Source organism: Danio rerio, chromosome 6 (assembly GCF_049306965.1).
Source record: "Danio rerio strain Tuebingen ecotype United States chromosome 6, GRCz12tu, whole genome shotgun sequence".
Taxonomy (NCBI): domain Eukaryota; kingdom Metazoa; phylum Chordata; class Actinopteri; order Cypriniformes; family Danionidae; genus Danio; species Danio rerio.
Window position 1 is genome coordinate 63,117,319 of NC_133181.1, and position 27,807 is coordinate 63,145,125.

The 27,807-nt window shown below is 43.4% G+C and overlaps 2 protein-coding genes across 4 annotated transcripts; one reads left to right on the forward strand and one right to left on the reverse strand.

Annotated features, from left to right (window-relative positions):
- Positions 1-19: 19 nt before the first annotated feature.
- On the forward strand, positions 20-18,858 carry zgc:65895. 3 transcript variants are annotated; one of them, XM_073952734.1, is made up of 3 exons: positions 20-2,091; positions 14,505-14,556; positions 16,907-18,858. In XM_073952734.1, the coding sequence occupies exons 1-3, from the start codon at positions 614-616 to the stop codon at positions 17,147-17,149; spliced, it is 1,773 nt and encodes a 590-aa protein (XP_073808835.1). In that variant the 5' UTR covers positions 20-613; the 3' UTR covers positions 17,150-18,858.
- ccdc122 (coiled-coil domain containing 122) lies at positions 18,410-27,724 on the reverse strand. Its single transcript, XM_021477337.3, has 5 exons — positions 27,022-27,724; positions 26,646-26,751; positions 25,137-25,529; positions 20,985-21,101; positions 18,410-20,048 (listed from the first exon to the last, which is right to left on the reverse strand). The coding sequence occupies exons 1-5, from the start codon at positions 27,033-27,035 to the stop codon at positions 19,905-19,907; spliced, it is 774 nt and encodes a 257-aa protein (XP_021333012.3). The 5' UTR covers positions 27,036-27,724; the 3' UTR covers positions 18,410-19,904.
- Positions 27,725-27,807: the final 83 nt, after the last annotated feature.

A 27,807-nucleotide genomic window follows, 5' to 3' on the forward strand; every position in this document is an offset into this window, starting at 1 on the left:
GTCCTGCGCGCGGTCCCGCCCCCTGCCTGCGTCACCACAGCTGCTAGCTCGTCGGTTAGCGTGCTAATAGCGCTCAGCAGCGATGAGACGGACAGGATGAGACAGCAAACCTGCGAATGAAGCCATTTGAGCGTCTGGAGCCCGGCCTGCGAGCAGAGAGAGCCCTGAAGCCGGTCAGTGAGTGTGTGTGAGCCGCGGATAGCTGTAATGATGGATCCCGGAGAGCGGCTGCGGCGCTGAGGTGAAGATCTCCGTCTGTTTATGTCCGTTTATGAGCCGGCTTTGAGCTGTAACTGACTCACTCACACACACACACACACACACACACACACACACACACACACACACTGAGGCTGTGGTTCTGTCAGCACTGAGTTCATGTTAGTTAGCTGTCAGCTAAGCAGCTGACGTGTATACTGTGCTAACGTTAACGAGGAGCTAGCTGGCGTTAGCCTGCATTATTCACCGTAAACACAGAGAGACACTGCTCGAGTCTTCAGATGGGGACTATAAGCGCTTTCCTGTCGACGTCACTGCGCGGGCTGTAGTGTGTTCCTCAGCTCCAGCGCTCACTTCACTACATATACACCCTCACTAGTGTTCATCAGAGCAGATGCATCACGCTGACTCCAGTGGCGAGCCAGCCAGGAGGATGTCCCACCCGTCAGCGTTCGCGGGCCGTAGGGGCAGTGGAGCCACCGGACCCCCAGAGGACCACCAGACCCCGGCCGGCTCCTCATCCCCGGGGCCACACCACCCGCCGCACAGCCTCAGCATCCAGAGCGCTGGGACGCAAGTCAAGAAGAAGAGCGGCTTCCAGATCACCAGCGTGCTGCCCGCTCAGGTGTCCGCCAGCGCCAACAACAGCATCGCCGACGACACGGAGAGCTACGACGACCTGGACGAGTCACACACTGAGGACCTGTCCTCCTCCGACATCCTGGACGTGTCTGTCTCCAGAGCCACGGACACCGGCGTCCCCGAGCGCAGCTCGTCCGAGGAGACGCTCAACAGTCTGCACGGAGGCGAAACCCCCGGGGTCACGTCGCCTAATGAGCCAGTGATGCACACAGGGTACCTGGTCAACGGGGTCCACCATCACCACCACCACCACAAGACTGTTCAGGGGCGACCCACGGCGCTGTCCTCAACGGTCCCTGCTGTCCTGCAGGCTCCGGCGCAAACTGGACGCTCTGTCCAAACAGCTCCGGTAGAGTCCCCAGCTCCATCAGACTCATCCACAGTCCCTGTAAATCCTCCATCCACCCAAACCGCAGCCACCACCGCCTCCCGCTTCAGGGTGGTGAAGCTGGACTCTAACTCAGAGCCCTTCCGGAAGGGTCGCTGGACCTGCACGGAGTATTATGAAAAAGACGCTCCGCCTGGAGACCCAACATCAGCCGCTCACAGGGCGGTGGAGAGCATCATTCAGTCGGAACACGAGACCACCAGCGACAGCTCCTCTGGCAGCACTCTGAGCGGCGGCGGGGACGTCCCGCAGGCGTACAGCACGGGCACACTGCAGCCCACCGCCAGCCCTCAGACGGTCCTGTTGGAGAGTTCGGCCGCTCCGCCGAGACCCTACAGCGAGGCACAGAGCAGCTATCCTGCAAACACCCAGAGCGCTGTTCCTCCAGGGGAATACGCAGCGATGGCCGGCGCTCTGCAGATTCCTCAAGCTCAGACTGCGGTGTCGCCCAGAGCTGCTCCGCTGCCCATCGGGATGCCAGGTCTCCCTGCGGTGTCCCCACGGCCCCAGATGGGGATCACGGCGGAGCCGCAGACGGCTTCAGCCCAGCTCTCGTCATCATCATCTTCTTCTTCTGTGGTATCAAACCTGCAGCCGCTGCTCCACATGATGCCCAGAGCGGCGCTGCCCTCCTCGTATGTGACAGCGGCGCAGCTGGAGGACGCCCAGCGCCTGCTCCTGCAGCACCACACGCTGCTGGCACTGCCTCGGCTGGCGGCTGGAGGGATGGCAGGCCTCGCTGGACACACTGCACCGGATGTAGCGGCTGTGCTCGGACAGGACGGCGGCGCTGGTGCTGATGCTGTGGCGTTTGCTGCCTCTGCTGGTGCGGATGAAGACAGGTAAATCAGCATTAATCTGCTCTGCTCCATCAGCTCTAGAGTTCGGTTATTGTGTGTGTGTGTGTGTGTGTGTGTGTGTGTGATATTTGCTTTTATTTAAAGTGACAGTTCACACAAAACAGTGTAATCTGAGTTTTCTCTTCTGTTGAACACAAAAGAAGATGTTTTGAAGAATGCTGTAGTCCCTGACTTCCACACTAGGGAAAACAAGCACTATAGCGGTCGATGGTTTCAGGTTTCCAACATTTCTCCAAATATCTTCAGTGTTTAGCAGAAGAAAGTGATGAAGGTTTGGAACAGGTGAAAGGCGCTGTCTGTGTGAACTGACCCTTCACTGCATCACACATGTGTATTTTACTACAGTTGTAATATTTAAGTACAGATGGACATGAGGAGTAACCGCTCGCTGAAATATAGGAGAGTTAGTGTGACGTCACGGCTGTGCTGATGGTGAACAGGTTCTGTAGGCTGTGTGTGAGGGGGAGTCTCCTGACCTGCAGACGGGTTTGAAGAATGAAGCTCATCACTCAGGCCTGTTGCAGGAGCATGACGATGACGATGATGATGATGATGATGATGATGGTGACATTTTTAACATCAGCAGCACATTCAGCTCTCACTTCCTCTAATGAAAAGATCTCATTCATGCTGAGACACATTTCACTGGCTCAGTCACGCCAGTCAAGATCTGGAAACGTGTGTGTGTGCGTGCGTGTGTGTGTGTGCATGTGTGTGTGTGTGTGTGTCCTCAGATATGAAAAGTTCTTCTGAATCGTCCAGCAGATGTTCATCAGTGTGTGCTGGTGTGTCTGTGAGGGTTGGGTTAGGGGTAGAGTTATGGTTAATCAGTAGACATCATTAACCTGAGAGAAAAACAACGGAAGTCTAATCTAATGTCCTCACTAAGATAGTAAAATAGACGTGTGTGTGGTGTGTGTGGTGTGTGTGTGTGTGTGTGTGTGTGTGTTTGTCCCTGCAGCTGCATGTTGCTGCAGCGGTTTCATCCAGAGTTCTGTCCTTGAATGAGTTCCTCTGTTCTTCTTCTTTAGGCTGTTCTGGTTGTGGTCAGTGTCGGGTCAGTCTAGTGCCTCTAAATATAGATGCTCATCTTCAGAGAGCCGTCTGTCTGTCTGACTGTCTGTCTCTGCCTGAATCTCTGTCTGTCTGTCCATCTGTGTGTCCTCTGGATCTCTCCTGTCTCGTCATCTCTCCACCTGTCTGTCCTCCTCCTGAGTTCAGTGTAGTCAGTAGCTCTGGTGTATCTGTGGAATGTGTGTGTGTGTGTGTGTTGTGGGTCGCTGTCTGGTTGTCATGGTGACGTGTCTGCAGTTTAGCCGTGACTCAGCAGTGGATGCGAGAGCTGCACAGGTTGTGCTGCTGTACGCTGACCGTGTCCAGCTGGTGTGTGTGTGTGTGTGTGTGTGTGTGTGTGTGTGTGTGTGTGAGATCAGCTGAATCACTGCAGTGCTGACCGATGGGATACGGCAGATTCACAGCAGCAGCACACAGGTGTAAATGTACTCCACAGCACCACTTCCGCCTGCTTGAACACTCTGCTCTGTGATTGGCTCCCTGGTTCAGTGTTCTGTGTGTGGAGTAGCGTCTTCAGTGTGTGTCCATGTGCTTCTGAACGCTCCTCATCCTATATGCGGCTCGGGTCATTTGGATAATTTGGCTCGATTTTCACAGTACACATGATTTAAACACAGTTGTAATAGTTGATTAAGTGGTGTGTGTGTGTGTGTGTGTGTGTGTGTGTGTGTGTGAGCTTAGCTATTGGTGATAATATGCTTACACACTATCCAGACAGATAAAGTGCAGTATAGACATCTGAATGATGCAGTCACTCACTCTCCTTCAGCTTAGTCTCTTTATTCATCAGGGGTCACCACAGTGGAATGAACTGACAACTTTTACAGCATATGTTTTTTGCAGCGGATGCCCTTCCAGCTGCAACCCAGTACTGAGAAACACCCATACACACTCATTAACACACACACACATACACTACGGCCAGTGTAGTTGGTCAGTTCCTCTATAGCGCATGTGTTTGGACTGAAACCGGAGCACCCGGAGGAAACCCACACCAACATGAGGAGAACATGCAAACTCCACACACAAACACACACTGACCCAGCTGAGACTCAAATCAGAGACCTTCTTGCTGTGAGGCCACCGTGCCGCCATAATGCATTTATTTTAGCCAAAAGTAAAGGTGGTATGCTGGACACTCTGAGCTGATGAGCTTGAATGTACAGCGCTGTCAGATAACTGAATAATTAGACACACACCAGACACTCGTGTACATGTAAAGCACAGAGTAAGTGTGTGAGTGTGTGTGTTTGCATGCTATCGCACCGTACTACCCTGTATAGTGTGTGTACTGAGTGCAACAGAGAAGTGCAAGTGCATATCCCACAAAACAGTGTGTGTGTGTGTGTGTGTGTCTGGGTGTGTGTGTGTGAGTGAATGCAGTGGAAAAACCCAGTGGTGGTCATGTGACCCATGTGTGCTCTGTGGTCATGTGACATACTTCCTGTCAGTGTCATGCCTCAAGCGTTTCTGTGTTTTATAGTAAGATGAGCTGGTGGTAGAATTTACACCCAAACATGCTGTGATTCTCTGAGTCTGCTCCTCTACTTAATGCACATTCTGGCCTTTCCTCTGTTAAACACATTCATGTTCATTAGTGCAGCACAATATATCATTGAATTATCTTTATAGTCTGTATATGTAGCATATGCATCGCAGACACGCGAGATCAATTATATTCCATTTATGTGTTGCTTGTTTATTAAAATAAGACCAATCAGATGAGGCCATGCTATATTTAGCCCCGCCTCCACAGTAGTTGCTGTTCTGCTATTGGCTGGAGTGAATTAACCCAGAGCTGAACATAAACACTAATGGGCGGAGTCGAGATGAGAGAGGAGGATGACTACAGCCAATCAGAGTCTGCACATCTGCATATCAGGGGTTCATTCTTGGTACCTCGCTTAAATGATCTAAGAGGATTCAGCTGATCCCGGATCTGTTCATCTTGATAACTTATCTGAGCTAATCTGGTTGTTCAAACAAGTCTGTGAGTCAGATTAAATGTGTGTTTAGCTGATCTGAGATCTGTGTGTGTTGTGAAGGACAGATCTATCCATCCTCCAAATCATGATCAGCAATGCAGCGATTGGCTGACGGCACAGCAGCGTGATGACATCATCTGATTAATATTCAATTATTCACATGAGAGGTGACGCGGTGGCGCAGTGGTTAGCACGTTTGCCTCACAGCAAGAAGGTCTCTGGTTTGAGTCTCGGCTGGGTCAGTTGGTGTTTCTGTGTGGAGTTTGCATGTTCTCCCCGTGTTGGTGTGGGTTTCCTCCGGGTGCTCCGGTTTCCCCCACAGTCCAAACACATGCGCTATAGGGGAACTGATCAACTACACTGGCTGTAGTGCATGGGTGTTTCCCAGTACTGGGTTGCAGCTGGAAGGCCATCCACTGTGTAAAACATATGCTGGAATAGTTGGTGGTTCATTCCACTGTGGAGACCCCAGATTAATAAAGGGACTAAGCTGAAAAGAAAATGCATGCATGAATGAATTAATGTGAGCAAAATTACATAAAATTCCCAGTAACCGGTGCGTTAAATATGATGCGCAATACCTCTCCACCTTTGTTGTGAGCTTTCACGTGTCAAGAGTATTTAGCAGTTTATTTAGTTTTACATTTAGAGCAGATTTTCTTTATTATAGTCGCCTATTCAAGTGTCCTGGTACACGTTTGTATCTAAAAGTCCATATTAATAAATGTTCTCTTTAAACCCCTTGGGGAGAACAGATCACCCCGTGACTGTTTCTTTACTTTCATTTTGGAGTGCAAATTGCATACGTTTTATATTTATATAAAATGCATGAATATATATATAAAACACACAGCATATATATATATATTCATACATTTTCTTGTCGGCTTAGTCCCTTTATTAATCCGGGGTTGCCACAGCGGAATGAACTGCCAACTTATCCAGCACGTTCTTTACGCAGTGGATGCCCTTCCAGCCGCAACTTATCCCTGGGAAATATATATATAATTTTTTTTTTACTATTTTACAATTTTCCCAAGTATATGTCACTGCTACTGTAAGAAGATATTCAGCATTCAGTACATATTTTCAGTGTTATCTTTGCTTGAACTGACCTGGGGCCTGTTTCAGAAAGGAGGTTAACTGAAAACTCAGAGTATTTTAACCCTGAAATGAGAGAAACTCTGGGTTTTCCGTTTCAAAACGGCAGGTTTGTTAAACTGGAGAAAGCAGGGTAAGTCAAGCCTGTTTCTGAAAGAGAGTTAACTTTAACTCAGAGTCAGTTACTGTGGTCACTTACTCTGTGAATCTAACCTGGTCAGAAGCAGGTTTTATTCTCTAAACTCAGAGTTTCTGTCGGTCTCCTCCCCTTTTTTAAAGATGAAGCGGTATTTCTCGTCTTAGCCTTACGTTTCCACACACCTATTTTAATGCTTATTTTGGATACGTGCATAAAAACGATTGATGGAAACGTCATGATGCACATAACTTTTTAAAATATGCATAAAAACGCGCATAACTGAGTAGGATAAACTTTTATTCGACAGAACATGTGCACATAAACTACGATGGAAACACTTTTACTGAACAAATTACAGTATGTACATTAAAAAAGGTCATGATCATATGATAATGAATGTGTGTAAATGGACAAACCAGCAGGCTGAGCACACTGTAAGACGTCTTAAATATTGTTTTAGTCATTCTAAAATGCCTGAACTGTTTCAGTATTAGTGTATATTAATTACCTCCGAACGTCTGGTGCGTGAGTCTCCGCGTCTCTTCAGACGCCCCCACGTGTTCATTGTGTTTCAGCATTGTCTTCTGACATCGAGGCGCAAGTACATTAATTAGGCTAAATAAAGAATTAATTGACGCAGCTTCTTCTACCACAGTAAATTCTGTTTTTACTGTTGATATTTGGTGCCAGTTTAATCAGAAAGTGACAATTTTTTTTCTCTTTGACTCGTTGGATGGAATTTTATTCGCATCTTTTATGCAATATTCCAGTTTTGCACATACATTTATGTAATATATTTGGATGGAAACATAGCTATTGCCTACATTTTAGTCACACAGGGAAGAACTGTACTAGAATGGCTTATCCTTTTTTAATAAATAATTAAATTAAATTCACCTTCGACATGCACTGTAACTAGATTAATGGGATTATTATTCTTTCTAAAAATTATGTTTAGTACTGCTTACCTTCTAAATGTTGTATTAACCTCTATCACTTGATCAATAAAAAAGGCAGACACACAAGTGCACTGTTAAATCATTTAAAACTAATAAATATATAAAAAAAAAAGTTTAGAAAAAAATATAAACGTCACACATTACATTACTTATTTTATTATACTTAAATATTTAAATACTTAAAAAGTGAAATTAGGCATTAACTTGAGCAGCTGTTTTCCCACGCTGTCTCTTCTTCACTGCGGTTGCTTCTTTTCAAATATATACGCTCATATTTGCTATAACTTTGCATGAAAACATCAAGTTCAGCTGGAGAAAGAAATGCTGATTTTTTTTTTAAGATATTGCCATAGTCACTCGTAATGTCTGTGCTCCATTGATAATGCCTTTTTAAAGTCACGGTGCGCGCGCTTAACTCTGAGTTGCTCTACTCGAAGTTGATTAACCCAACTCAGATCAGCTGTTCTGAAACCGAAAACTCTGAGTTTTTAATCTCTCGGTAAATCAACTCAGAGTTCAAGTTTAAACTCTGAGTTGTTTGAACCTCCTTACTGAAACAGGCCCCTGATCTAATCCTGTTTACATGAGCTGCTGCTCCTGAGCAGGTTTGAGCTCCAGAACTGTTGCTATGACAACAACTCTCAGATGAGTTTTGAAGAACGAAACGATCCTGGATCAGTCAAATCATCCATAACCAAATCCAGCTCACCGAGTAATCCACGTATGAAGAGCAGAGCCCAGGTTTACACTCACTCAGAGTGAATAAAGACTGAATGTTTCCACAGGGGTTCAGTCTGAATCCGAGCTGAAGAATCTCTCAGTGCTTTATTTTAATCTCAGCACATCAACAACCAATTCATAAACAGAGCTAATAACAGCAGCATTTCTACAGGGGAATGCATAAGCAATATTAATATGGCAATAATCAACAATATTACTGCCTATTTAGTTTTGTAGTAACTTTGCTTTGTGTTTATTCCTTTAGCAGAGAGACGGGTCTGTAGAAGAACAGCGGCGTTCTGTTGTAAATCACATTACAGCAGTAAATGAGCAGTTTGATGTGGACTATTATGGGTGAAGTGGAGAAACATTTACAGTAGTGCAGTGAATGTGTGTTTCTGCTGTTGTGTGTGTGTGTCTGTGTGTGTGTGTGTGTGTTTCTGCTGTTGTGTGTGTGTGTGTGTGTCTGTGTGTGTGTGTGTGTTTCTGCTGTTGTGTGTGTGGGGGGGGCTGCTGTAATTGTTTATTTGGTCACACTTTACAAGTTCATTAGTTAATGTTAATTAATGCATTTACTAACATGAACAAACAATGAACAATACATTTACTACAGTATTTATTCATGTTAGTTAATGAAAATACAGTAGTTCATTGTTAGTTCATGTTAACTCATGGTGCATTAACTAATGTTAACAAGCACAGACTTGGATGTTTAATAATGCATTAATAAATGTTCAATTATGATTAATAAATGCTGTACATGTTTTGTTCATGATTAGTTCATGTTAGTAAATGCATTAACTAATGAATGTTATTGTAAAGTGTTGCAGTTTATTTTATATCAATAATCAATCCTCTATTAATCTTACATTAGATTAAATCAATCTATTATTAATATCAGAGAGAAACTGTGCTTTTCCATGTGGTCAATATTCACTGATTGAATTTACAGAAAAGGTTTATACTGAGATCTACACTCACCGGCCACTTTATTAGGTACACCTCACTAGTACCAGGTTGGACTCCTTTCGCCTTCAGATCTGCTTTAATCCTTCATGTCAGAGATTCAACAAGTTACTGAAAAATATTCCTCAGAGATTTTGCTCCATATTGACATGATAGCATCACACAGTTGCTGCAGATTTGTCAGCTGCACATCCATGATGCCAATCTCCCGTTCCACCACATCCCAAAGCTGCTCTATTGGATTGAGCTCTGGTGACTGTGGAGGCCATTTGAGTACAGTGAACTCATTGTCATGTTCAAGAAACCAGTCTGAGATGATTGTCTTCTGCTGCTGTAGCCCATCCGCCTCAAGGTTGGCCGTGTTGTGTGTTCAGAGATGCTCTTCTGCAGAGCTCGGTTGTAGCGAGTGCTTATTTGATTTACTGTTGCCTTTCTATCAGCTGGAACCAGTCTGGCCATTCTCCTCTGACCTCATTAACAAGGCATTTGCGCCCACAGAACTGCCGCTCACTGGATATTTCCTCTTTGTCGGAGCATTCTCTGTAAACCCTAGAGATGGTTGTGCGTGAAAATCCCAGTAGATCAGCAGTTTCTGAAATACTCAGAGCAGCCTGTCTGGCAGCAACAGCCATGCCACGTTCAAAGTCTCTTAAATCCCCTTTCTTCCCCATTCTGATGCTCACTTTGACCTGCAGCAGATCCTCTTGATCATATCTACATGCTGAAATGCAGTGAGCTGCTGCCCTGTGATTGGCTGATTAGACATTTGTGTTAATGAGCAGTTGGACAGGTGTACCTAATAAAGTGGCCAGTGAGTGTATATTTTTAGGATGTGTGTGTCAGTGTTCTGAGCTGCAGTGCTTTGTGTGCCCTGCAGGTGTCAGTGTGTCTCCAGTGTGTGTGTGTGTGTGTGTGTGTCGTGATTTACTGCAGGATGGAGAAACTCTTCATCTCCACACAGACCACACTCATTCTGCTTTTAGAATCACTTTCCTCTTTTTACCACACTTTCTGCTGTTTGTGTGTGTCTGTCTGTGTGTGTGTGTGTGTGTGTGTGTGTGTGTGTGTGTGTGTGTGTGTGTGTGTGTGTGAGTGTGTTGTTCTTCAGATTTGTATATAGGGCCGAGGGCACATAACTACTGTTGCTAAGGTGTGCTGGTCTTGTAAGAGAGTGCTCTGATTGGCTGGAGTTCTCGTGTCTGTTATGTAAGAGGGAGCAAGTCATGCAGCACATCCTTAACTCTCTCACACACACACACACACACACACACACAGAGACTGATCAGAGCAGACAGGCCATCAGCACTGACATGAACACAAACACACACTGATATTCCAGGTGTCAGATCATGTGCTGCTCAATCACTCAGTCAGATCACACACACACACACACACACACACACACACACACACACACACACACACACACACACACACCCAGAGTAAAGCCGCTGCGCTGCATTAGGCTGATTGTGCTGAGAGACTGAACACACACTCTCCTGTCTCATTACTGTAATGAAGCGTTAAATCATCACTCACACAACAGCAGAGAAGAGTGTTTACGTGTGTGTGTGTGTGTGTGTGTGTGTGTGTGTGTGTGAGTCTGTGTGATAGAAATTGTGATATGACTGAGAAACATACACACACACACACAATCACCTCTTCACACATACACTCCCTCGCAAACACACACACTCACTCGCAAACACAAACACACACTCGCTCATTTACACTTCCACTCACTCTCTCACACACACACACTTATTTGATTGTTTTCCCGGTGATTATAGAAGCATGGTGTGTGTGTGTGTGTGTACACACGTGTGTGATTGTCCAGTCACCCGTGTGGTGTGTTTCTGTGTGTGTTCTGCAGATTCTCTCCTCTGTTAACATGTTCTGTTTTCCTCAGTCTTTGTGTGTGTGTGTGTGTGTGTGTGTGTGTGTGTGTGTGTGTGTGTGTGTGTGTGTGTGTGTGTGTGTGTGTGTTTGTTTGTGTGTTGCTTGAGCTCATGCTGTGTTTGCTTTGAAGCGTACACACACACACACACACACCACACACTCTGACATGTTCATGGACATATGGTGTGTGTGTGTGTGTCTGAAGCGCAGCTCCTGATTGGCTGTGTCCTCTAATCTGCACTGCCGGTTTATGTAACGGCAGCTGGTCATGTGACCGCAGTGATGCGTGTGTGTGTGTGTGTGTCGGGGCCTGGTTCTGATTTTGTTGTGAGGGTCCAGCTGGAGTTTGGTGCTTGTGTGTGTGTGTGTGTGTGTGTGTATCACCTCGTTTGCGGTGTGTTTAATCGAGGGCTCCATGAGAGAGACGAGAAGATGCTGTTCTGGGAACTGGAGGAGTTCTGCAGGTAAACACCAGCGCTGATGATGATGACGATGACCGTCTGTGTGTGTGTGTGTGTGTGTGTGTGTGTGTGTGGAGATCTGGCTCAGACAGTAGTGCTGTGTGATATTGAGTATTGTGATTATGACATGCTCTGATTCAGATTAATGTAAACCTGATATGCAGATATGCGGACTCTGATTGGCTGTAGTCATTCTCCTCTGTCGTCTCGACTCCGCCCATTAGTGTTTATGTTCAGCTCTGGGTTAATTCACTCCAGCCAATAGCAGAACAGCAACTACTATGGAGGCGGGGCTAAATATAGCATGGCTAAATCTGATTGGTCACATTTTAATAAACAAGCAACACATAAATTAAATATAATTGATCTCGCGTGTCTGCGACGCATATGCTACATATACTGTTGACACGATTACGATCATTCAGTGATATACTGCAGCACTAATGAACATGATGAGAGACAACAGTCAACAGAGCAGCAGTCAGAGACTCGGTTCAGTATAAGGGGAAGTTCAGCAGATTTGACTATTAATATCTTCATCTCGTATCTTTACAAATTTGCCAGCATTTCTTTCCTTCAATTTAAGCTATTAGAAATCAATTTAAGGTAGGGAAAAGTCTATGGTTCAATATTATATTGTGTTATTATTTAGTGGTGTCTCATAATGCAGCGTCTAGTTCTCATCAGCCGGATGATCTCAGTCTGAATGCAGACAGCACCGTGAATAACAGCATCACGATGTCTACATGTGTGCACTTTAGTCAGCATGTTGAACCTGAATATGTCATTTCTAAAAGTGCATTATTAAATGATTATTATTATGAAGATATTATTATATAACAGATGAACAACGGTGGTGTGCTACATGTGTTCAGCCGTCATGAGCAGAGAAAATATTTAGTTTTTTTGATGACGGGAAACGCCACCACACTCCAACATGGAGAAAACACTGTTTAGGTTATTTCTGCTGCTGTTAAAACACTGCCCTGGTCTGTTCTGACTCGTAATTCATCAGTCAGGAGGTTAATATGTCATTTCTCTTTGTTTTATTGTAAATTCTGTGTTTAGTTGAGAGTCAGCGCTTTGGTCATTGTTGGGTGTTGCTATAAGAGATACAGCTGCAGCTGAACGTTTGCAAGAATTATGTATATTTTTATTAAATTACACATTTAATGTTAGGGTTATTAATGGCTACCTCTACACAAACCATCTCATTAATATAAAACTGTCAGCATTATTTATTAAATAAGTGTTAAGTATTTTATTAAGGCCGACTCTAACTCTAACCTCACAGTAATGTGCAATAATCATAATACAGAGCATTATTCTTTATTAAAGGGCTGCTCCACAATGTTTCTTCAAGGTTTGATTGTGTTTATGGGGTGCTAAACAATGTGTGTTCATAATTCATTTGTATTAAATCACGTTGTTTGTTCACATATTTTACCTTCATTTAATACAGCTACGGAGCGTACATGGGAGTGACCATCATATATCCACGACTGTTCTTTTGTCGTAGGCTGAATCCAGCACTTAACTGAGCAGTTGTGGAAGCTGTCCTATGTAAAATGTTTTGCACAGAGAGCTGTATCTCTTTTATAATATTCTGGAACATAATTAAATTAAACTGTGAGCACTTCTCTCTTTGGAAGGCCAAACAGAGTCAGATCCATGGAGATAGCAGCGTTTGGATGGCACTTTCCTCCCTCTACTAACACGTCTTTGGCCACGCCCCTTTGCTGCTCGAGGTGTGTGCGCAGTTAATACGTGTAACCTGGACCGTTTGTGATCTCATTAGCCCGGATGTATTTATATGCAGTCCCCAAATTTGTTCGCTGTAGGCTTTGCTAAGCTAAAGCCAATGTCTCCCTTTGCATTGGAGTTTGAGCATCTTACACTTGTTTGATGTTGTTTATGTCCACACAGCAACATTACACATCAACTACAGTTTAAAATATGATATCGTAGTGGACCACCTCATTAAATTATCATTTTATTGTGTTTTATTAATGTCTACCTTAAACCCAAATCCTCACACTGATGTAAGAACAGTAATTATACAGAGTATTATTTATTAAATTATCCAATCATTGTGTTTTACTAACGTCTACCCTTAAACTGAACCCACAGTAATGTATAAATATGAATTATTATTGAAATAATCCGCAGCTGTATCCCTTCTAGACTGTACTCTCGTCGTTTATCTGTTTATTGTAGTCAGCGCCCCCTGCTGTCGGCTGAGCTCGTATGTGGGCGTGGTTGTGCATATATTAGTCGAATGACTCGCCTGTCAACCAATAGCGTGCCGCCGTGCGCTGAGCTCTGGTTGTCTGCGCTGCTCCGCTCGGAGGCTTTGTGTCGAGCAGGTGTTTAAGCGGATAACACACACACACACACGCACACACACGCACACACACACTCGAGCGAGAATGTGAGCTCGACGCGATGGACTGTCCGTGTTTCGGTCTCCCGATGGATGTCGGTGTTTTCCGGAGTTTCTCCATCTCGGTTCTGTCGTCGGTTCTGGAGAGCTCGAGTCCGCTCAGCCCGCAGAGCAGGTGAATGTGGAGCACCGGGGGGATCATCATCATCATCATCATGTGCAGCCCTGTCCTCTGCCTGCGTTTATTCTCTGCTGTCTGATCTGATGTCATGCACTGAATGAACGATTGATGTGTGTGTGTGTGTGTGTGTTTATTTCTTTATGCGAGAATGCAGTGTGTGTGGTGTTTTGTGTAGCTAGTAACTGTGTATGTGTGTGTTGATGTGACATTTTGTAGTATGAGTGTTTGTTTGCAGTGGTTGTGTGTGTGTTTGTGATGTCTGTGTGTATTTGAACATGAGTGTGTCTATATGCTGTGTGTGTGTGTGTTTGCATATGAGAGTGTGTATGCAGTGTGTGTATTTGAGTGTTTGTGTGCAGCGAGTGTTGTGGTGTCTGTCTATATATAGATAGATATTATATTAGATGCAGATATTAATATGAATAATGATGATGTGCAGAGGAACAGCCCTGTCCTCCTCCTCCTCCTCCTGTCTGATCTGATGCAGTGAATGAATGTGTGTGTGTGTTCTTCTGTATTTCCCACAGTTCCTCAGGAGCCAGTGTTGTGGCCATAGACAACAAGATCGAGCAAGCCATGGTGAGTCTGATCACTGTGTTTTATCTTTATTATATGATATCTGTATCCTGTACAGTAATTAATGGGGTGATTTGTGGATTAGTGGGGTCTCTGAGCAATTCCAGCCTAATACACAATTCTAACATGAACCCTTTGTGTTTTTATTTCATTGTTTAGCTGTCTTTGTTTTGCACTAATGTAATAATTACATTAGAATTGTATTGGTTCGCTCCTCACTATTCAAAATCTGATATAATCTGTGATGATGTATAGGTGTAACCACATCTTCCTATTGGTTAAATCCACTAGTGGCTCTACTGCACACACCTCTGATGACATTAATAACACACTCAATATTCAACTCAGCTCAAGTTTACTGCTTATATAGTGCTTTTCAGCATAATGATTGATCACAGCAGCCTGACAAAAGATTATTCCTCCATTACAGTCACACATCAGGACAGTGACGGTGTATCGGCTGCACAGTGCACACTTATACACTATATAGTGGCATCTGTTTATTCAGTTATGACATGTAGTATTGACCACTCAAGACATGCATATTTACTAAAAGGAGAAGAAACCCCTATCTGTATGAGTGTTAAGATGATAAAACAGTTTATTAGAATATGTGTATATATATTAAAGGATATATGAGAATGTAGGCAAGTGTTCAGTTTTACAACATTCATCATTGATCAAACTGAAGCAGCCTGCATGAGCTGTTGTTGTTTAATTGTGTATATATTATTTGGACAGTGAATGATTATTAACAAACTATGATTGTAAATGGTATATTGAATATTTCATACAAGTATTAGCATGAATATAGCCAGCGCTGCTGATATGGCGTTGACAGATGAATGAATAAGCCGTGTGTATTAGATTTGAATGATATGAAGCGTCTGCTGTGCTTGATTAACTCTGTTAGTTCTCCTTCATAAATTGTCTGAAATGCACATTAATCTGATTATTATGAGTCAGAGAGCTGCTGGAATGATCTCTCCTGCTCTTGACAGGGTATCCGCGGGGTTTAGAAAGTCTTAAATCTCTAAAGCTAAATTTTAGGCCTTAAAAAGTCCTAAATGTGGTGAAATATTGTGTTGTGTTGGTCTTGAGTCTTTTGTACAGGTCTTCATTTTGCTTTGTTCCTGTAGAGCTATGCAGTCTGGCCATTATTATACAACAATATATGCTCATCCAACCAAATAACTTAACTCACCATAATGTTTTGAGCACTTTCCTTACAGTAACATTTGTCTAAAGTTCTCCATTTATTTCCTGCCGAGGACACTGACCTGACACATACTTTTATTATTACATTATTATTATCGTCTTATTAAATGTAGTAAATTCTAATCATTTTATTGATAGTGCAGGTAAAAATCTTTCCCAACTGGGATATTTGAAAAGAGTCCTCAGCATTTAGTCCTGTATAAGTGTACATGTTCATTCATGATGGTCTTAGAAAGGTCTTTAATGTAACTTGGTGAACCCTGCAGAACCCTGCTCTTGAGGATATGCAGAACAGCACCGACACTGCACACCTGCTGTATTATTTCCCTGACGTTTCCTATTATATCCATATTCAATTGAGTTATTGTGTGTGTGTGTGTGTGTGTGTGTGTGTGTGTGTGTGTGTGTGTGTGTGAGTTTGAGTGTCTATGCAATGTGACTTGAAGTGTGTATTTGTATATAGTGGTTGTGTATGCAGTGGTTATGAGTGTATGAATCTGTGTGCATGTGTGTGTGCGCGTGGCATGCTGGTGTGTATGCGTGTCTTTGCGTGTGTGCATGTGTATGTGTGTGTACATGTGTATGTGTGTCTATGTATTTGTGTGTGTGTGTGTGTGTGTGTGCGTGTGTGTGTGCGCGCATATGTGCAGGGTGTGTTGATATGTCCATGCATTGTGCGTGTGTGTGTGTGTGTGTGTGTGTGTGTGTGTGTGTGTGTGTGTGGGTGCTGCTGTTGCTAGGCGAGCGCTGACTCTGATGCTTTGTGTATGAGAGCAGCTCCACCCTCTGGATGAAGAACATTGTGTTCTCTCTGTTCTCATCGGATGATCACACACACACACACACACACACACACACACACACACACACACACAAAATCATCATCATTTACTAATTTCCAAATTGAGTTTTTTTTTTTTTTTTTTTCCTTTTTTCTGTTGGACCCAAAATGTGAATAATTTGAAGCCGGTAACCATTGACTTCCAGTATATTGCAGTTATCCTACAATGGAAGTCAATGGTTACCGGCTTCCAACATGTTTCAAAATATCCTCTTTAGTGTTGACAGAAACTAACTATGATGTGTGTGTGTGTGTGTGTGTGTGTGTGTGTGTGTGTGTGTGTGTGTGTGGCAGGACCTGGTGAAGAGCCACCTGATGTACGCGGTGCGTGAGGAGGTGGAGGTGCTGAAGGAGCAGATTAAGGAGCTGATGGAGAGGAACAGTCAGCTGGAGCAGGAGAACGCTCTGCTGAAGAACCTGTCCAGCCCCGAGCAGCTGCTGCAGTTCCAGACGCAGACGCAGACACAGAGCGGCTCTCCCACCTCCGGAGCACCGCCCACCCTCCCCACGGCCCCGGGCCCCGGACCCACCGCCTGACCTGTGACCCGCACACCGCACTGCTCCACGCTGCTTCTGTAACGCATCAGACAATCAGCACTGACCCACCCGGAGGTGATTCCTCTGTCTGGTCACGTCCCGCATGCTGAGGGACCCGCGTGCCGTCAGTCTGAGCCGGTGCCACATGTGTTTATTAGTGCTGTCAAACCAATAATCACATCCAGAATAAGAGTTGATATTCACCTAATATAGTCATACAGTGCAGACGCGGTGTGTTCCTGTCTGTATCCATATGTGCATGACTGTGCTAATATATATATACAAGACAAATTATATATAGGAGCTGCAAGGTGGCGCAGTGGGTAGCAAAGCAAGAAGGTCTCTGGTTTGAGTCTCGGCTGGGTCAGTGTGTGTTTCTGTGTGGAGTTTGCATGTTCTCCCCGTGTTGGCGTGGGTTTCCTCCGGGTGCTCCGGTTTCCCCCACAGTCCAAATTCATGCGATATAGGGGAACTGATCAACTACACTGGCCGTAGTGTATGAGTGTGTGTGTGAATGAGTGTGCATGGGTGTTTCCCAGTACAGGGTTGCAGCTGGAAGAGCATCCGCTGCGTAAAACATATGCTGGAATAGTTGGTGGTTCATTCCACTGTGGCGACCCCTGATGAATAAAGGGACTAAGCCGAAAAGAAAATGAATGAAACTATATATAAATATATATGTAAATATATTCCTTATAGACATTTATGCACATTCATTCATTTCAGCTGAGTCCCTTTATTAATCAGGGGTCACCACAGTGGAATGAACCACCAACTATTCCAGCATATGTTTTACGCAGCGGATGCCCTTCCAGCTGCAACCCAACCCTGGGAAACATTTATGCACAGAGTGTGTGTGTATTTATATATATATATACACATAAATATAGGCATTATAGAAATACAAACGTTTATCCTGGATGTGATGAACTGTTCGACAGCTCTAGTTTTTATTAGTGCTGACGAACAATCGCGATGAATCACATCCAGAATAAAAGTATCTATTGTATACTCCCTATATATATAACATAGTGTTTTCTGTACAGTGTGTGTGTGTGTAATTCTACATATATAGATAAATAATCACAGTGCACATGTGTATATTATGTAAATACAGGCTTTAATCTTGGATGTGGTTAATGGTCTGACAGCGCTGTATCTGTTATGTTTTGTTACTGGTTTTATTGGTTTGGCTTTTATTTTCACTGTTGGTTTTCCTCTTGCTGTATTTGTAAATATGAACGTGTGTTTTTCAGGAGACAAAAACTGTCCACATTGCACAAGTGTCTCCTTAAAGCAAAGCTGAATAATCTGCAGCGTGTTTAATAAATAATCTGAATAGGTTTCTTTAGCTGACCCCGCCGGCGGAGCATTCAGCGTGCTTTAAGGAGAAGCTTGACTTGTTTTTCTGAAGAGGAGACGCGTGTGAGTAAGAGCGAGCGATGACGAGAGCTGTCAGGACTCTGGGACTCATTTGTGTAAAGACATGCGCTGGAGCTCAACACACACACACACACACACACGTGATGAAGGAGTTCTGCTCAGATTAAGTTATTTGCCTTACAGTCCATCGCTCTGGTCACATGTCAGTCCGCCGATGATCGTGACCTTTGACCTCACAGTATGTGCATGTTTCCTTTAAACATGTGACGTTGTACAGTTGCACTCAACAGCTGCACAGTGACTTTAATAAATGAGCAGGAAATGAGCACCGGTGTCCTGCTGCCGTTCTTCACTGCCTCTGTGTTACTTAGAGGAGTTACGCCTGATTCACACGGGGCTTCAGCGTCAGCGCTTGATGGAGGCCGTGTCTGCAGGTGAGGCTGACGCGATCATCATAGCAGCATCAGCCAATGAAACAAGTCCTCAATCAGCTACTGTGTGAGCTGGGGAATTTGCATAAAGTGATCTGATTGGCTGACGCTTCACACAGTTCAGTTCAGCAATGCTTGACATCACACACTCATAGTGAATGGGAACAGTTGACTCTGACGCCCCATGTGAACGCAGCATTAACGGTCTCCTGTAGCGCTCTGATATGGGCTTTCTGTACAAGATGTTTGACTTGATCATTACTCAACAAACTTTAAATGTTTATATCAGGTTTAAATGTTCTGAATGTGAATGTTATCACTGTATTAGAGACACCAGAATACAGATATCCTTACTTTAGATCTCTTGATTTTTAGATGCGGGTGATATGGTGGCTCAGTGGTCAGCACTGTTGCCTCACAGCAAGAAGGTGGAGTTTGCATGTTCTCCTCGTGTTGGTGTGGGTTCCCTCGGGTGCTCCGGTTTCCCCCACAGTCCAAACACATGCGCTATAGGGGAACTGATCAACTACACTGGCCGTAGTGTATGAGTGTGTATGGATGTTTCCCAGTACTGGGTTGCAGCTTGAAAGGCATCCGCTGTGTTAAACATATGCTGGAATAGTTGGCGGTTCATTCCGCTGTGGCGACCCCTGATGGATAAAGGGACTCAGCTGAAGGAATATGAGTGAATGAAGATATTTAGACTGGAAACGAGACAAACTCTGAGTAGGAAAGTGTGAAACGGAGCAGCATCTGTTTGTGAGTGTGCTCATTTATTGAACAGAAATCCTCCAAACACACACTCTGACTGAACACTGAATCTGAACGCTGATCTGTCTAACCGTAATGCGCATGCTTTAAATGTGGGTAAGGCTGTGGTGTGCTCGTGTTTTACCTGCTGGTGTGCATTAGATCAGAGGTAAGGTAAGGCTGTAGTGTGTTTATCGCTCCTCCAGACGCCGCAGCTCCTCCAGCTGCTTCTGCATGTGTGTGACGTCGCTGCGCAGACGCCGCTGGCTGGACTGAGTCTTCTTCAGCTGACAGCGCAGACGCTTCTGGATGGCTTCACACCGGCGCCTCTGGATCTGAGAGATGAGCAAAACTGCTCTGAGAACAGCTCAACATCAACCACTTACAGGTGCTGTGAGTTTCTGACCGTGATCAACCGTATAAATGACATTTAAAGCTCTTCTCTGATATCGTCTGGTATCGTCGTTGATATGTCTGAAACTCAAAGTCACCCCCTCAGCTGTCAGAACACAGTAAACACAGTGTATTTCTGCACACACACACACTATAATCTGCTGTTTTACTCCACTGAACTCAATATAACACACTGAACCTCTTCAGCACAGGCCCATCTGAAGGGTTAATGCTGTATGAATAAATGAAAGTGTACATCCATCTCTCTCCTCAGCTGTGTGTGTGTGTGTACCTCGATCTCTCTCCTCAGCTGTGTGTGTGTGTGTGTGTTTGAGCGTGTACCTCGATCTCTCTCCTCAGCTGTGTGTGTGTGTGTGTGTGTGTGTGTACCTCGATCTCTCTCCTCAGCTGTGTGTGTGTGTGTGTGTGTACCTCGATCTCTCTCCTCAGCTGTGTGTGTGTGTGTGTGTGTGTGTGTTTGAGCGTGTACCTCGATCTCTCTCCTCAGCTGTGTGTGTGTGTGTGTGTGTGTGTGTGTGTGTGTACCTCGATCTCTCTCCTCAGCTGTGTGTGTGTGTGTGTGTACCTCGATCTCTCTCCTCAGCTGTGTGTGTGTGTGTGTGTACCTCGATCTCTCTCCTCAGCTGTGTGTGTGTGTGTGTGTGTGTGTGTTTGAGCGTGTACCTCGATCTCTCTCCTCAGCTGTGTGTGTGTGTGTGTGTGTGTGTGTGTGTGTGTACCTCGATCTCTCTCCTCAGCTGTGTGTGTGTGTACCTCGATCTCTCTCCTCAGCTGTGTGTGTGTGTGTGTGTGTGTTTGAGCGTGTACCTCGATCTCTCTCCTCAGCTGTGTGTGTGTGTGTGTGTGTGTGTGTGTACCTCGATCTCTCTCCTCAGCTGTGTGTGTGTGTGTTTCTCGTTGTCCAGATGAGCTCTGCTGTCCTTCATGGTCTGTCTGGCTTCATTAATCCTCGTCTTCAGAAACTCGATGTCCTCCTGAAGATGGAAACGGGTGTGTGTGAGTGGTCATTAAACATGCGCTGATATTCAGTAACTCACGATATGGTGATGGTGGTCCTGCACCAGGGGCGCCTCCACGGCCACCCCTCAGTAAACTCTGGCCACCCCTGTGGCCACCCCAATATAATTTTGCGGTTGACATTATTGATTTAAATGGACTTATAAAGTCTCAATATTTAAATAAATAAATAAATAAAATGCAGTCACTAAATTATTGTTGGTGTTACTGACGTAGCTCTCCCCCTCTGGTTCAATGCTGGTGAAAGCAAACTGACGCATCACGCACTCCTGTGTGAATACCGGTTGGTTGTTTGCATGCAAGCCGACATAATAGGCACCGCTCATGCGCTGTGAAACGGAGTAACAGCCTTTTGTGCAGAGGTGTCGGCATGCAGCGAGTTTTGAAAGTCGACTAAAGTTTATATAATATGATGATGATGATGATGTTACTTTCACTAAGCATGCCTTTAAAGCAGAAAGGAGGGATAATGAGTCAGGGAGGTAAGACTTCATAACATGATTTCTCAGCCATGATCTGGTCTAAGACCACAGATAATTCTATAATACATTTTTAATATTCTTTAGAATTGTCATAATTAATTTTTATGCAAAAGTTTTCTTAAGTGATCTTGGCATGTCACTCCAGTTGTTGTTTTCCAGTAATGTTTAGGATTGATTTCTGTTATTTATTTAGAATAATAATTGTATATTAATATTAATTGTATTTATTTAGAATAAATATAAATAAATTGTTATATTTATTGAATAACAAATCTAACAATTCAAGAGAGGTGGGGGTGTATAGGGTGGTTCGCCAGGGTGTCATTTAAACTAGAACCACCACTACCCTCCCCGATCGTCGTTGACAGCACACACACACCTACAATAGACAGCAATGGCTATTTAATATTTACCTTAAGCTACAGTATATCAATAGAAGAAGCTGCATTAATAAAATGGTTCAGAAAGCAATATGGATAAATAATATTATTAGGTATAGTGAGTGTGTATAGTAATGCCTTTTGTTCAGTTTGTTCATTTGTTTGGGTTATTAATAAACTCATTCTTTCATTCATTTTCTTTTCGGCTTAGTCCCTTTATTAATCCAGGGTCACCACAGCAGAATGAACCACCAACTTATCTAGCACATTTTTACACAGTGGATGCCCTTCCAGCAGCAACCCATCACTGGGAATAATAAACTCATTAATCTTCATTAATTTTAGACATGGCATATCATGATGTACAATAAAGGCACATAAAAAAAGAAGTTATTTATACAGTATATGAAAAGTGTTTTTAAACTAAACATAGATTTTTATTTGGTTTGACTATGTACTTGCTGAATTATTTCAAAGAATAAATTGCAATATTTCAAGTAGAATTAATTAAATGAATAAAAACTACATTATTGCATTTACCAGAAACAAAAATATAACATTACACTGAATTCATTATTTTTTTTGTTTGCCACCCCAAGATTTGGTGCGCCTCTTCTGGCCACCCCTAAGAAAATTTTCTGGAGGCGCCACTGTCCTGCACAGGACTGACATCAAAACACAGTCAGCAATTGTTTATTACTCGCGCTTTTACAGTGGTTTTGAAGAATATGCAGATAATTGTATTAGTGATGTTCAACACAGCACCTCATAGATCAGCGGTGTCTGAAACAGGGCTTTTCATGTATTAATCTGGCCAACCACATTGAAAATCCTTTGACTATTTATAGGTGTTTTGTTCATTAAAGGGTCAGTTCACCAAGAACTCTAAATGCAGTCACTATTTACTCACTTTCAAGTGCTTATAAACGTTTATGAGTTTCATTCCTCTGTTGGACACAAAAGAAGATATTTTGAAGAATGCTGAAAACCTGTAACCATTGACTTGCATTGCAGGAAAACGCATTGTATGGAAGTCAATAGTTACAGGTTTCCAACATTCTTCAAAATATCTTCCTTTGTGTTCAACAGAAGATAGAAACTCAAGGTTTGAAACAAGAGGGAGTAAATTCATTTCATTTTTGGGTGAACTATCCCTTTAACTCAAAAGGGAGTTCAAAAGGGAAAAAGTTTTTGTTTTTTATCAAGACATTTAAAAAATATAGATGATTTAAAGCAGTGTACACAATAGCGTGAAACTGTGATATTTTTAACCAAGGTTATCATACCGTCAGTCTTATACCGGCCCATGCCTAGGTGCCACTGTAGTTTGTAAACAGTACAATGCTTTATCGTCATTAATGCTTTATCTACAATAGATCATTTTGCATGTGGAAAAGTCTCTAAAATGCTGACACGTTTGTGCAACAATAGACCATGTTATTTTAATAGTCTGTGAAGCTCTCTAAGATTGTAAAACTGTGTAGAATTCGCACCTCTTATGATAGCCTACTGCACGTTTTCTAACGCTTCAGTTTGAACACACATCTGAATCGGTTCATTTGTGCTGTCAATATGATTTAGCAGCTACAACAACCGAGACATTTCAATTGCTTTTGATTGTTGAATGATGAAAAATTAATGATGAAAAGCCCAAAATATCAACAGGAAACACTGAAACACTTTGTGAGCACCTCATATCGCCTAATTTTGCTGGAAAAATGCTCTTTATTTGTAGCAAATTTCGTTCTGGATAATTTGTGTCTTTATTTTACTGTATTTTAGCTGGTCGGTTATCTACAAAATAAACAAAAACAATGAGTACACTTTAGGTGGAGTGACGTGCAAATAATACAGTTTCAATAACAAGGGAATTATGAGCTGCATTAAAGTAGGCCTATTATAACCTTTAAATACAGTATTTTCTTTATAATTTGAGTTGTGAATTACAGTATCACAACACTGCTTGGTATCATAATATGAACTAATGGTATTGCGACAACCCTACTGCTGGGGAATGTAAGTGTAGGTGCTGTTTGTTCTTATATTAGATTTACTAATGCGCTGAAGTCCAAGAGTGAAGAATGGATGTTATTTATTAGTTGATTGTTGAAGCGTCCTCACAGAAGTGCTCTGCTTGTTAACAGAGGTGTTAAATATTAAAATAAGGTGAACAAATAAGGAACATCCTGGATCTGTTTCTGCACTCTTCTTTATTTTTGTATTATAGAAGTATTGGATCAGGTTTCAGTATCGACGGACACTCAAAATCAAATGACTCAAGGGCAAAAACACCTGATTGGGACATCCCTATTAATATAACTATAATACGGCTATTTCTCACTGTAATTAACTAACATTTAATAATGAGACTTCATTGTAAAGTGTTGGCTCTTGTGCTTTACCATCATATTAAATACTAAGTGTTTTGTTTTTTGTTATACCTGTTAAAAATGAGCTTTTTGGCAGCTTTTATAGATATATGAAGTGTTGAGGAAAGTTAATTCTGAAAGTAAAGCATTACAGTATTGCGTCACTCCCCAAAATCTAGCTCCATCGCTTAGCATTAACCACAACGCTGCATACATCATGATAAATACATCTCGTCAGTCACCAGCGATCTAGTCCATGCAGATTACCGAGAACTACAAATCTGCTGGTATATGGACTACAAGCTTCAGTCATGCAACCCACACACACACCTGCTCCAAGTCTCCATTGATTACACTCCCACAGCTGATGCTGCTCATGCACTGATTACACACACACATATATACGGCTCACTTTCACACACTCATTGCTGAGTCTTGTTTTAGTGAACTGTGAATATTACTACGCGGTTTGCTTGCCTTGCCTGCCGTGTTTGAACCTTGCTTTCTTTTGTTTGTTTTACGTTGTCTGCTGCCTGCCATTTGACCATCTGCCTGTTTTTGACCACGACTCTTGCCCGTGTACATCTGTTTGCTCCTGTGTTGACGGTTGCTTGCCTGAACATTCCTGCTAATAAACCCTGCATTTGGATCTGCACCGCTGTTGTCAGCGTCACTACACATTACACATTTAATCTCGTCAAGAAGACAGAGGTCTCCCAGCAGAAAGCTGTGTGTGTGTGTGTGTGTGGAGTGTGCGAGACCTGTGTGTGCAGGCCGGATCTGCTGTCTGCATGCTGCCTCTTCATCTCCTCCAGAGTGTGTGTGAGTCTGCGGATCTCCTGCATCTTCATCTGCAGCTCCTCGCAGACGTGTGCGGGGCTCTGCTGCGGGCTCACGGCGCACCTGAAGGCCTGCAGGCGGCTGCGGTACGAGCTGAACTCCTGCAGCTGTGAGCGCCGCTGCTCCTGCTGATCCTGCATTTGGGCTCTGAGCTGCAGGTTCTGCATGGCTGCGCTCTGAGTCTGCACCTGCAGCTGCATGATGCTGCACTGAAGCGTCTCCGCATCGCAGTGCAGCGCCGTCAGCATCTTCTGCTTCAGTCTGACCTGAGAACAGACGGACTCGCGGCTCCGCTCCATCACCTCCAGAGAGTCCTGCGCAGACATCGGTGAACACTGAAAGGGTTAGGTCACTCAAAGAGCTTCATTCAGTTTATACAGTGATGACTACATATAGATTAGCATGTCTCTTGCTAGGCTGTTGATAGGGGGTTCTGAGTGGTTGCTAAGTAATAGGGTGTTGTCAATGGTTTCTAGGGTGGTCTGAGTGGTTGCTTAGGTGTTGCTAGCCGGTTGCTAGGGCATTTTGAGTGGTCACTAGGCAGTTGCTAAGATGTTCTAAGTGGTTTAGGCAGTTGCTAGGGTTTTCCAGGTAGTTGTTAAGATGTTGCTATGCGGTTGCTAGAGTGTTCTGAGTAGTTGCTATGGTATTTTATGTGGTTGCTGGGGTGTTTTGAGTGTTTGCTAAGATGTTGCTAGAGTGTTCTGGGTGGTAGTTAAGGCATTGCTAAGTGGTTGCTAAGTTGTTCTTGGTTGTTGCTAAGGTGTTGCTAGGTGGTTGATAAAGTGTTGCAAGATTGTTGCTAAGGTGTTGGTTGGTGGTTGCTAGAGTGTTCTAAGTGGTTGCTTAGATGTTGATAGGTGTTTGCTAAAATGTTGCTAGGTGGTTGCTAGGCTGTTTTTAGTGGTTACTGCGATGTAGCTAGACGGTTGCTAAGGTTTTGATATGATGTTCTGTGTGGTTGTAAAGGCGTACCAAAGTTGTTGCTAAGGTGTTGATAGGTGGTTGATAGGGTGTTGTTAGGTGGTTGTTGGTGTGTTCTGAGTGGTTGCTAAGATGTTGCTAGGGTGTTCTGTACTGTTGCTAGGTGGTTGCTAAGGCATTGCTAGATGGCTGCTAAGGTGTTGTTAAGCGGTTGGTAAGGTGTTGCTAGGCGGTTGCTAAGATGTTCTGAGTAGTTGCTAGGCAGTTGCTAACATATATTAGCATGGTTCTAGAATGAATTAGCATGCTGCTAGCAAAGTGACCAAAGTGATCTGAAGTGTCCTAGCGACAACCCCCCCCCCCCCCTTCTTTTCTTAAGCCGCCATAGTAAAGAACATCAGGAACTTTAGGTCTTTGAAACGTCCTCACTGATATAGTGAAACAAATGTTTGTGTGTGTGTGTGATTTTGTATGTGTGTTAATGTGTATGTTGTGTGCGCGTGCACCTGCAGTGTGTGTAGAGCGCGCTGCGCGTTACTGATCTGCTGTGCGCGCGCCTCCCCCTGCTGTAGAAGCTCCTGAAGCGCATCTTTCAGAGGAAAATCCTGCTGACTGAACAAACACAGATCTGTGAGCTCATTATGAGTTCATAATTCATCAATTTACTGTGAATGACGGAGGAATAAATGAGGAACCGCATGCAGAATCTCCGTCTCTCATTAACGGCTGATTCTATCTGTTATACCTCAAATGCAGTTAAACTTGTTAAAACTAGCGTCAGCAAAAGACGTCTAAGCCAATAAAATGTAGCAAACCAATTAATTATCGTATATTACAAACAATTACTCTGATCAGATGAGGGTTTTCATAAGGAAATGTTACCTGAGGCTGTCCATTATAACGGCGGGAATGATAGATGATGAAGAAGCGCATGCGCAGAAAGGAAGATTGATGTGTAAAATAGTTTATTCTATGGATTTGGTTTTATTTCAGCTTTATGTATTTAGTACTAATAATTAAAACGAAAGAAGATGAAAGATCTGCTATGGGGAACTAAATTAAGACCGTAAAAAGCCTCCAGTCCTGGCGCTTCTCTGCTCCTCCTGCAGGCGTCGCTGAGGGCTCAGAACAGGAAACTACGCTGAACCATGGACTGCACTGAAGCGGTAATCTGATAGTAAACTGTTTTAGTAAAGTCTAATTAAATCACATTATTCGAACCTGAAAAACAAATGGAAATAGTCTATTCATATCTATATGAAATTAATTAATGAAGTGTGTGAATTCTTATTCAATGAGCGCTGACCTAGAAGAGATACAGCTGCGGATACTCACAATAATTAATGTTGTACATTACTGTTTGGGTTGGTGTAGAAGTCCGGTAATAAAATACATTTTAAAGGGTAATTTTAATAAATAGCATTTATAATACTCAGTATTACTGTTTTTAATTTACTGTGAGGGTTTGGCATTGGGGTAGATGTTGATAAAATACAAATAATGGTTAATTTCATAAATATTTTAAATAATACTCTGTATAATTACTGTTTTACTTTGCTGTGATGTTTGGGTTGGGGCAGACGTTAATAAAATAGAACTAATGGGCAATTTAATAAATAATTCTCGTTAACTTCCTTCCGCAGCTGTATCCCTGCTTGCAACCCCTCG

Bases quoted from the DNA above. Each gene is read 5' to 3' on its own strand.
- ccdc122 (XM_021477337.3), bottom strand. The intron at 25,530-26,645 runs GTGCACGCGCAC...ATGTCTGCGCAG, and splicing joins GCGCTCTACACACACTGCAG to GACTCTCTGGAGGTGATGGA. The intron at 21,102-25,136 runs GTCTCGCACACT...TTCCATCTTCAG, and splicing joins GATCCGGCCTGCACACACAG to GAGGACATCGAGTTTCTGAA.
- zgc:65895 (XM_073952734.1), top strand. From the start codon at position 614: ATGCATCACGCTGACTCCAGTGGCGAGCCAGCCAGGAGGATGTCCCAC. The intron at 2,092-14,504 runs GTAAATCAGCAT...TATTTCCCACAG, and splicing joins GCTGGTGCGGATGAAGACAG to TTCCTCAGGAGCCAGTGTTG. The intron at 14,557-16,906 runs GTGAGTCTGATC...TGTGTGTGGCAG, and splicing joins ACAAGATCGAGCAAGCCATG to GACCTGGTGAAGAGCCACCT.